Below are 11,024 nucleotides of genomic sequence, written 5' to 3'. Positions count from 1 at the left end.
GTTTCTCTGTGTAGCTTTAAGTCATCCTGGACCAGGTTGGTTTGAACCCATGGAAGTCTGCCTGCTTCTGTCTGAGTGCTAAGATTAAAGGTTTGCCCTACCACCACCACCTAGTTTTAGGATAATTATTAAGAATTTTACCCAGGACAGTCAGGGCTACTCAGAGAAACCCTGTCTCGGAAAAATAAATTAATTTAATTTATTTATTTCATGTGTACGGGTGTTTTCCCTGCATGTGTTACTCTTGGTCTGTGGAGACCAGAAGGTATTAGATCTCCTAAGACTGGAAGACATGATATAGTCTAGAGTAACAGAGGGTTGTAGACTGCCATAGGGGGTATTGGGAATTGAACTTGGGTCTTCTGGAAGAGTAGTGCTTACTTACTTAGTAGTGCTTTTAACCACTGAGCCATATCTCTAGTCCCAGGGTGAGTTTTGTTTTGTTTTGTTTTGTTTTGTTTTATTTTGTTTTGTTTTGTTTTGTTTATGACTCTGTAGCCCAAGATGGTCTTGAACTTGTGATCCTCCTGCCTCAATCTTTTGAGTAGCTGATATCACAGGTCTACACTGTGAGTCCTGGCTCAGGTTTTGGTCTTACTTTAGTTGACTAATTGGATGAGGTAACACACAGTATGAATGTAAGGTCTCCTATTTTAAGTAAGTTAATTATAGATATTAGCAGAATACTCCTATTGGAGTCAGTATTTGATTAAGTACCTGGGTACTAGGCTAAGAATGTAGCTTAGCTGGTAGAGCAATTGTCTGGCTTGTATGGAGGTGTGGGTTTGATCACCTTCAAACCAGATATAGTGGTGAATGTCTGTAGTAATTCATTCAGAAGGTAGAGGCAGGAGGATCAGAAATTCAAGGTCATTCTTGGCTATATGTTAAGTTCAAAGGCTCTATAATACATAATATTGTCCCCCTCCCCCTTAAAATTAAAATAACTGGTGACTAGCACTAAGTTGACACATAAGACTGATTATGCTAGTGGACATCTCACAAGTGGTGGTACAAGCAAAAGCTTGCTCACAGTAGCTGTCTTTCCTGTGTGCTGCTTAAGGTCCCTCTTGGCCATTCCTTTCCCAGCCTGCCCTGCACTCCACCTCCCTTTCACCTCACAGCAGAACTTTTATAGTCTTTATCTTCGGTTCTTTGTAAAGAACAGACTAGGGCTATCCAGTGCTCTGATCTAAAATAAGCTCATACAAAAACCTCAGTTTTTAGTATTTCTTACTGTTGAATACTTTTGTTCCTTTGCTCCATTCAGCACAGTGGTTTCTGTAAGAATCTGATAGGATTCTTTTCTAGGAGAGCCTTTCATTGAAGTATGGACCTTCTTTATTTATTTTTCTGTTTATTTTTTATTTTGGTTTGTTGTTTTGACAGAGTTTCTCAGTGCAGCTCTGGCTAGTTTTTTGTGGTTGTTATTGTTGTTGTTTTGTTTTTACAGACAAGGTTTCTCTGTGTAGTCTGGAATGTCCTGGAACTCACGGTGTAAACCAGGCTGGCCTCAAAATCAAGAGATCTACCTGCCACTGCCTCCTAAGTGCTAGGGTTAAAGGAGTGTGCCACCACCTCCCAGCTGGAGTTTGGACTTAATTTATTTTGGTGTTTTGAGGTAGGATATCACTTTGTAGTCTAGGCTGACTTGAACTCAAAGTAATCCTTATGCTTCTCTACCTCCACAGTACTGAGTTTATAGGCATAAGCCTCCACACTCAGCTTTGTACATTTAAAATAATAAATGTTGGGCTGGAGTGATGGCTCAATGGTTAAGAGCACTGACTGCTCTTCCAGAGACCCTGCGTTCAATTCCCAGCAACCACATGGTGGCTCGTGTACATCTGTAATGGGATAGATCCTAGGCCCTCTTCCAGTGTGTCTGAAGACAGCTACAATGTACATAAAATAAATAAATCTTAAAAATTAAAATAATAAAATAATAAAATGATAAATGTTTAGCCAGGTGTGATAGCACATGGCTATAATCCCAGCACTCCAGAGTCTGAAGCAGGAGGGTTACAAATTTAAAGTCAACCTTTTAGGCTGTATAGCATGTTCTAGAGCAGACTAAACTATATTATTAAACCCAGTGTCTCATAATAAAAATAATATTTCATCAGGGGAAGGTTTTTAATGTGAGGTGGGCAGGTTAGGACATTTGCTACTAAGACAGAGGACCAGTGGTCTGTTCTAGGACCCATGTGGTGAAATGAGAGAACCAATTTTTGCAAGCTGTCCTCTGACCTCCATGCACAGGCCTATATAGCCACACACAATAAATATATGTAAAACAGAGTTGTTGCTTTCTTTTTTTTGGAGGTGGAGTCAGTTCAAGACTGGGTTTCTTTGTGTAGCCCTGGCTATTATGAAAGTAGCTTTGTCTTGGTTATGGTTTCATTGCTGTGAAAGGACAACATGACCAAGCCAACTCTTATAAAGTGAAACATTTAATTGGGACTGGCTTACAGTTTCAGAGGTTCAGTCCATTACCATCATGGCAAGAGGTATGGCAGTATCCAACAGATGTGGTACTGGAAGAACCAAGAGTTATACATCTTGGTCTGAAGGCAGGCCAAAGGAGACTGACTCTTCTGCACTAGGTGCACTAGGCAGAGCTTGAGCACTAGGAGCCCTCAAAGCTCACTTACACGGTGACATACTTCTTCCAATAAAGGCACATCTCCTAATAGTGCCACTTCCCATGGGCCAAGCATATTCAAACCACCACAGTAGACCAGGCTGGCCTCAAACTCACACAGAAACACCTGCCTCTGCTTCCCATGTGCTGGGATTAAAGGTATGTACCACCACTGCCCAGCTGACTATGGAGTGTTTCTAACCCCAAAAGTTTTCCTTCTGTCAGTTTAATCACTCCTGGCCCCAGAGAACACCAATCTGTATGTGTCTTCCACAGTTTGCCTTTTTTAGAAACCTTAGTAAATGAATCACATAGTAGTCGTTGTATGACCTCTTTCACTTCTGTAGCTAATCCATTTCTTATCATGTGTCAGTCAGTGTTCCATTTTTACTGTTTCCATTTGTTTTGAGACAGAGTTCACATAGCCTCAGTTGGCCTCATACTTGCTATGTAGTATGAGATTAACATCAACTTCTCACTGTTTTAGTAGTCCGTTGTTGTGTGGTCCACATTTTCCATCCATATTAACCTTCCAGGAAATGGGCATTTGGGCTCATAGGAATAAAGATGCTCTGAACCATGACTGACAGCAGTTGTTTGTGAGGATATATTTGCATTTCTTTTTGACTCAGTTTTAACATGAAGTATTTATAAAGCTGGAAAATATGGGAAAAAAACAACAACAACCACCCACGATTTTAATTTGCCTGTTGCTTAGCTCCTCCTATGTGCCAGCCTGTGGTAGGCTCAGGATATCCAAGGTCAATCTAAGCCCAACTTTGAGCTCCTCATGATGCTTAGGGGGTGGAAGTATCTTTAGACCATCTCAACCAGTACAAACTGCATTTCTGCAGGATGATCAGTTTAGGGTGAAAAACATTTTTTGCTGATCTGCTTTAAAGAGAACCTTTTTCTTTCTCTTAGGAATAAAATGTTCACAACAGTGCATAAACATACACGGTTTTTTGTTGTTGTTGTTTTTACGGTTTCCCTGTCATTGAAAGGTTTATTTTTCCTTGGCTAAACTTTCAGAACTGTGTAACCAGTAGTATCTGATTATAATCAGGCACCTTGGATCAAATTTCAGGTTAGATAGTTTGGATTTCTCCCATTGGCTTGGAAGCCACTCATCTGCCAACAGAGTGAGTCAGTGTGTCCTGCTAACAAGTGTCCTTCTGGAATGTTTCCTTTATGCTCAGGCTGATGGAGAGTGGCTGCCTTACCCCACCAGTGTAAAAAACACAGCCTATGCTCAGCAGCCTATATTCTCTTCTGAACTCCAATGTACAAGAGACAGAGACAGAGACAGAGACAGAGACAGAGAGACAGAGCCCATGTGAGCCCACTGGTGTATATTTGTGCAGCCTCAAGTGGTGTGTGTATGAATTGGGAATTTTTTTTTAATATATCCTAGGGCTCAAACAACTCAGGTCCCAAGTTAGACAGCAAATGCCTTTATCTGCTGAGCTGTCTCACTTTCCTCTCCCCTTCTTGTGTATATATGTGTAACTGTGACTTTATACATGGGCAATCTGTTGGGGGGTCTGAAGAAAGTTGATTCTCCCTCCCTCAGCAGTTGTTGATTGCCTTTAGTTCTTCAATTAGGAGTGGAAGATTGTGAGCCCTTACCTATATCCATGCTGGAGCGTTGACTAGTGTGGTCTTGTGCAGGTTTGTGCAGGCAGCCATATTCCTGAGATGCTTAGAAGACACCACTTGGTGGATTCTTCTAGATCCTCTGGCTTTTACAGTCTTTCTTACCCATCTTCTGTGATGTTCCCTGAGCCTTGAATATAAGGGTTGTGTTATGTGTGCCCCGTTTGGGGCTGTGCACTCCACAGACACTTACTCTCTCCCTTTGATTAACCTTGTTCATGCCTGGTATCCAAAGGGGGCAGAAGGAAGCATTGGCTCCCTTTTAGCTGGAGTTACTGGTAGTTGTAAGCCACTATGTGAATGCTGGGAACCAAATCTAGGCTCTCTACAAGAGCTGCAACTGCTTTGAACGATTGAGCCATCTCTCCAGACCCTAAAAATGTTATTTTTAATTACATTAATGTGTCTGTATGAGTTTATTCTCTGCCTGTGAGTGTCATGGATGGGTGGGGGCAGGTATGCTCACCAAGGCTGAAGTTGCAGGTAGTTGTGAGATATCTGATATGGATGCTTAGACCTGAACTCAGCTCCTCTGTAAGATCAGCCAAGTGCTTTTAATCCTTGATCTCCTACTCTAGCCCCCACAAAATGCTGCAAACTTTAAATGCATGCCTAGGCACACACAGGTGATAGCTGGGTGTAGACACTTATCCTTGCCTGGAGAGTAGCCCAGTGTACTGAAAACTGACTTTAGGGAGATTGGCCAGTGGTAGGATAGGAACCACTGGTAAGGGTGTTAGGATAGGAGGCTCGGGGCAAAGGTAAGACTGAAAGGCAATATGAGCCAAATTCAGGGCAAATCCTGAATTGCTTCTGGAGGCTGCTAATTTAGTTCATTCTAGGCAAGGTGTTGTCTAGACACTACCTTGATATGTACTTTTGGGTGGTTTATTGGGGAATGTTTTGATGGATTGATGGGGACCACAGTGGGATCAAGAAGGTGAAATCCCTCCTCAGTTACTCTTAGTACCAGCCCAGCCATCTTATGAACACCTGCCCCTCGACAGACCCCCATAAAGTGTCATCTCTACCTCTTTCCCAGTAAGCATTACCTCAGTTTAAAAGGAGTTGCTGTGTGCTAGTCTCTGGTGTGGGCCCTGGACGTTGTTTCCCTCCCAGTACTAAGCTGTTCCCTTGACCTTTTTACAGGCTATTAAAGATACAGCGAAATCCAGAGCAGTGCTGTTTGGGACCTCAGCCTTGGCCCCTGAACTCTTTATCCACATCTTTAAAAGGTAAGAAGGCCCTACATGGTCAAACCCATCTAAAAAAGAAAAACAGAAAAGAAATAAACAAAAACCCTTATAAATTCACCTACTACAAACCTAGTGAGAGGAGTGGGCATGAGGGCCATTGTAGCCTTCCTATAAGACAGACCAGTAAGACAGAATCTATTAGGAAGAAGAGGAATTTAGAAGAGTTGTTTGCCTGAACCTGGAGCCTAAGGTTTCTCCTTAGTTAACCGTCTCTTGACTTGACCATAAGCTATTTCTGGCTGCAGGCAGAACATAGTGGGGTGATCTTTAGGTTCTCCCAATTCTGATAGGAACACTGCTCAGTCTTTATCCTTCCTTGACTGCAATGTACTTTAATAGGTTCAAATTGCTCCCAATCCAGTAGACTGACATGATACAGGGCTAGGGCTGAAGAAATGTAGGTAGAGTGCTTATCTAGTCTGCACAAAGCCCTGGGTTTGATCCCAGGCACTTTACAAATGGCATGATAGTACATAGTATAATCCTTGTACTTGGATTGTGGAGGCAGGATGAGGATCTGGACTACATACTGGATTTAGGCCATCCTACCTCATAAATAAACAAGATACTCCTGTAGGCAGAGATGATGGGGTCTGTCAGGGCTCCTGTGGTTGCCAATTGATAAACTCAGCTTGCAGTTACAGATATAGATATCTGGCACAGGCAGGAGTACTCTATAGCACTGAACCTGAAATACCCCTGCTGAATGTTTCCCTTTTCTTCAGCCCTGTGGTGTTGGAAGTCTTCTGCCAAAGTCTTCTATGAAGAGACACAGCTGCTGACAACTCCCAGTCACCTCATAGCCTCCCCATCAGAGTGCCATACAGCAAAACTTAGACGCATATCTCTCTTCATTCAGATAAGAGACTCCAGAACTTTCTATGAGAACATGATAGTCATTCACTCCCCCATGGCAAGTCTAAAAAGCCCACCCAGCACCCCATGAGGGTCACATTTTGGGAAATAAGGAAATACCCTGGACAGAGCCAACTGTCCCTTCCCACTGATGAGCCAGCCAGATGGATGCAGAGACTTGCTTAGTTGGGATCTTCCTGGGCTGTTCTGGCCATCCTCAACCCCATCTCTCTGTCAGAGCTGCAGTGCTTATCAAACATGAATGATATACAGGATTTTTATAGGGTTAAAGTGACATTTGTTTCTAGGGGGTGGGGTGAAGTCTGAAGGACAGAGCCATTAGATGATCTCACAGAACTAGTGTCTCAGAACCATGACAGCAGATAGCATCCACAATAGAGCATCTTGGGAACTTTCTATCTCATTTTCGTCTTTTTGAACCTCAAAAAACAACAAGCAAAACCCAGAAAATCCAAGGAGTAGATAGGGCAAGTGAGCACATGTTCTGTCAACAGAACACACCTGTCAATAGCACACACCATTCATGTGGCCTCAGGGGTCTGACTCCACAAGCTGGAATCCTACACATATCATTATACTGCTTCTCCCATTCTTTAAATATCACACAGCCAGGCTGTGGTGGCACACATCTTTAATGCTAGAATTCAGGAGAAGGGGAAGCAGATCTTTGAGTTCAAAGCCAGCCTAGTCTACAGAACAGGTTCTCCAGGCAGAATAGCCAGGGATACAGGAGAAACCTTGTTTCAAAACAAAACTACAACCAAACAAAAGACTATCACATCATACATTTTGAGTCATATGCTCTAGAATCTGAACTATCACTTCAGGCTCTGGAGTTCCAACAAGTTGCTCTATCTAACTGGTCAATGTCCCATTCCCTGAGTAGATAAACCTTACCCAGAGCTTAGTCCATGTGCCTTTGGAGCCTGCTGGTAGGTGGTTGTGCAGTGATCCAGGCATATGCCTGTAACTGCATGCAGCGCCAAATCAGCCACCACTGAAACAGAGAGCCTGCTTCAGAAAAGAGGACAAAAGCATTGAACTGCGTGTGAGCTTACACCGTGTCTCTTACAGGACGCGGTTTTACCCACAGACTCTGCTGTCACTCGTGATCCTGAGAATGAGTTCTACATTCTTTACAATGGGACTGATGGTGCCAGTGTCATTCAGCATGTTTCCACAGATTGGACAGGTAAGGACCCCACTGCTTTCCCACAGATGAGAAACTGGGTTTTTATTTCATGTTTGTAGGAGTAAAAGAAGTAATTTTAGTCGGGTAGGTAGTGATGCACACCTTTAATCCCAACCCTTAGGAGGCAAAGTCAGAGGAATCTCTGAGTTTGAGGCCAGCATGATCTACAGAGCAAGTTCTAGGGCTATACAGAGAAACCCTGTCTTAAAACAAAAACAAACAATAAAAACAAGTAATTTTATTTTAAAAACTACAAAGTTAGGGCTTTAGTGATGGCCCATGAGGCCAGCCTAGTCTACAGAATGAGTTCCATGATAGCCAAGACTACACAGAGAAACCCTATCTTGATCAACAACAAACAACAACAATAATAGTAGATTTACTGCACTTGCTGAGGTCTTAGATTCCATTCCCAGCAGCCACATGGTAGCTACCAGCACGTCAGGTTTAGTGGTGGCACAACCTGTAATCCTAACACTCAGGAGGTTGATGTAGAGGATTTTAAGTTTATGGCCATCTTAGCCTTCATAACAAGTCCCTGTCTCAGAAACCAAAAAAACTGGGACTGGAGATATTGCCTCAGTTATTAAGACCACTTTCTGCTCTTTCGAGGACCCAGATTTGGATCACAGCACCTATATGTTGTCTCATAACCATCTGTAATTCCAGTTCCAGGGCAATCACACATCTTCTGACCTCCACAGGCAATGTATATACATGGTACACAGGTGTATATGCAGGCAAAATACCCATACATACAAAATAAATAAATACTGAAAAAACAAACTAAAAACGTTGTGAGCTGAGGATGTAGCAGTAAAGTGCTTTCCTAGCATCACAAGGCCCTGAGTTTGATCCCCAGCACCAGGTAAGCTATGCATGGTGACATATACCTGTAATCCCAGGGCTTTGGAAGCAGGAGAATCAGAAGCCCAAGGTTACCCTTTGTTATAGTGAGTTTGAGGCCAGCCTGAGCTGCATGAGACCCTCTTCCAAAAATTATGAATAAGTCAACCAGTCAACAAACAAACAAATCTTTGAAAGACACTCAAGAGCTTTTAGATACTCTACAAAGCTGTGTAGCCATGCTTTATGCAGTGGGTCTTCCTGTAGTGATGCTGTGCTCTGTGTGCTGACCCAGTATGGCAAACACTGGCCACATGTGGCTGCCGAGTCCTTAGTGTGTGACTAAGATACTGACTTTTATTACTATTCTTCAGTGGTGGAAACTGTACCTAGGGTGTTGCATGTATTAGACAAGTGCTCTACTACTGAGCTATCATTCTAGCCCACAAACCTTCTAATTTTAATGTATGTACTCACATATAGCTAGCTTATCGATGATGTATTAGGGAAGATAGTTCCACAGATAATTCACTGTGTAGAGCAATACAATACTTATGTTTTCTATGTGTTAACATTTCCTAGCTCCTCTATCATGTTGGTCAGTTTTCTCAGTTTCCTTGTCTGTTGAAAGAAGTTGAAGACATTATCTGTGCCAAGAATTACTGCTTTAGAGTTGTGTTTTGTGCCTGTTTAAAACTCAGCTCACGGGCCAGCAAGTAGGCTTACTAGAAAAAAGGTGCTTGCCACTAAGCCTAGAGACCTGAGTTCATTTCCTGAGACCCACATGACATAAGGAGAAAACAGAGTCCTGAAGGTTATCCTCTATACCTGTACCATGGCATATACACCCACAAGTATGTACACAGATATACACACAAATAAATGAACACAAATTTAATAATAACAAAAAGGCAGCTGAGATGTGGAAGAGGACAGACCGTGAGATCAATGATAGAATCTGCATATGCTCTTGCAGGAAAGGTAATATAACATATGGAAATTACTGTCTCGTGACAGATAATAAACGAACAGAGGGGCTAGAACCAAGAAAGGCTTTCTGGAGAAGGAAGCCTCTGGACATGGCTGGGATTGCACAGGCAGAAATGGAACTAAAAGAACGAATTCCCAGTAGAAGAACAGGCAGGAGGAATGGACAGCATGACCCCACAGGACTGGCAGGATGTAGAGACCAAAGTTAGCACTGCATCACCAGGCTGAGGAAGCAGGCAGTAGGCTTGAAGGGGTCATGCAGGAGCCTTGCCAGACATATGAATCTCAGAGGGCAGAACAGGGGCAGGAAGTAGGGTTTGTCTCTGCATTGCCTCAAAGATTCACCAGACCTTGAAGTAGGTGCTTGTTGACTCTAGGTGGGTAGTGATGATTCAATGGCAGTCTTGTGCTAATGGCATACATGGCCTTGGCTGGTCATCCTAGGGCTGCAAGGGGTCTAGCATCTCCTCAGATATCCCTGTAGTACATTTCTAGAACGTCAAGGAAAAGGGAGCCTATTCCTTCAGAGCTCCTCTGCTTGCCATCAGTTAATTAGTACATCCAACCTTGCAAGACTGGAAATGGATACTGGCTGTTAGAGGAGTCCACTGCTAACATTTGCTGGATGTGATAACACTCCTTCCTGTGTACATGGTACCAGACTTTACCATCTGTAATATCTGTAGTGGAGAATTTGTAGGTGAAATGCTCAAGGGACCAGGTGTATTCTTGGTTTTTTTTTTTTTTGGTTTTTTTTTTTTTTTTTTTTTTTTTGGTTTTTCGAGACTGGGTTTCTCTGTATAGCTCTGGCTGTCCTGGAACTCACTCTGTAGACCAGGCNGGCCTCAAACTCAGAAATCCACCTGCCTCTGCCTCCCGAGTGCTGGGATTACAGGTGTATTCTTGTATTGACGGTATTTTAGAGGTTGATGCAGGAATAGACTAAGTTCAAGATCCTGTCCCAAAAACCAAAAAGGGGGGAACCTCCACTACACTTACAGATGTGGAAATTGCTCCAGGAAATCAGATCAGCAGATTCTTCATAGCTATTGCTGAGTGATGATTATACAAGAGCTTATTATAGTCTCTTTGTATTTGAAATTTTCAATTTAAAAGGTCTAAGAAATGGTACTTCTTGTAATCAATTAGATATCATTGGAGAAGGTGTTAAAAAAAAAATGGGTGCTTTCAGAGTTTTTTAAAACTTGGCTTGAGGCATTTAAGCATGAATTTTGAAGAATGTGACCTTGTCTTTCAGATCCAGTGCAGTCAGCTTGAGGAGAAGATTCAATCTTCTACAGAAGAAAAGGAACTCTTCTATTACAGAGGGGTATAGGAACAAGTTTATCTCCTGTTTGGAAATCTTTGGCCCCTCAAAGAGCACTGCCATGGTCCTCAGGGTTCCCAGCAACACTTGTGCAGCAAGCTGGCTTCAGTGCCTGAGTCTAACCGAAAGAAGAGCAGCACCCAGGGGACTGCTGAGATGAAGTAAGAGTCAGCCCGGGGAAGGATAATGTGACCCTGTGAATAAACCTGTCTGAAGTTGAGTACTTGAAAGAAATCA

General features: G+C 42.7%; 1 protein-coding gene across 3 annotated transcripts in view; it reads left to right on the top strand.

The window, feature by feature from the left end:
- Positions 1-11,024, top strand: part of Sfxn4 (sideroflexin 4) — a 22,249-nt gene extending 11,225 nt beyond the window's left edge. Inside the window, exons 12-14 of one of the 3 annotated variants that reach the window (XM_021152391.2) lie at positions 5,450-5,535; positions 7,507-7,624; positions 10,719-11,024. In XM_021152391.2, the coding sequence (XP_021008050.1) occupies positions 5,450-5,535; positions 7,507-7,624; positions 10,719-10,796 (282 nt within the window). In that variant the 3' untranslated portion in view covers positions 10,797-11,024. Of the gene's footprint in view, positions 1-5,449; positions 5,536-6,281; positions 6,340-7,506; positions 7,625-10,718 lie in introns of those variants that run through there. The other 2 variants (XM_029472601.1, XM_029472600.1) reach the window with 2 other exon arrangements.

Source organism: Mus caroli, chromosome 19, assembly GCF_900094665.2.
Source record: "Mus caroli chromosome 19, CAROLI_EIJ_v1.1, whole genome shotgun sequence".
NCBI classification, from domain to species: Eukaryota; Metazoa; Chordata; class Mammalia; order Rodentia; family Muridae; genus Mus; species Mus caroli.
This window is presented reverse-complemented; position numbering and strand designations above follow the sequence as displayed.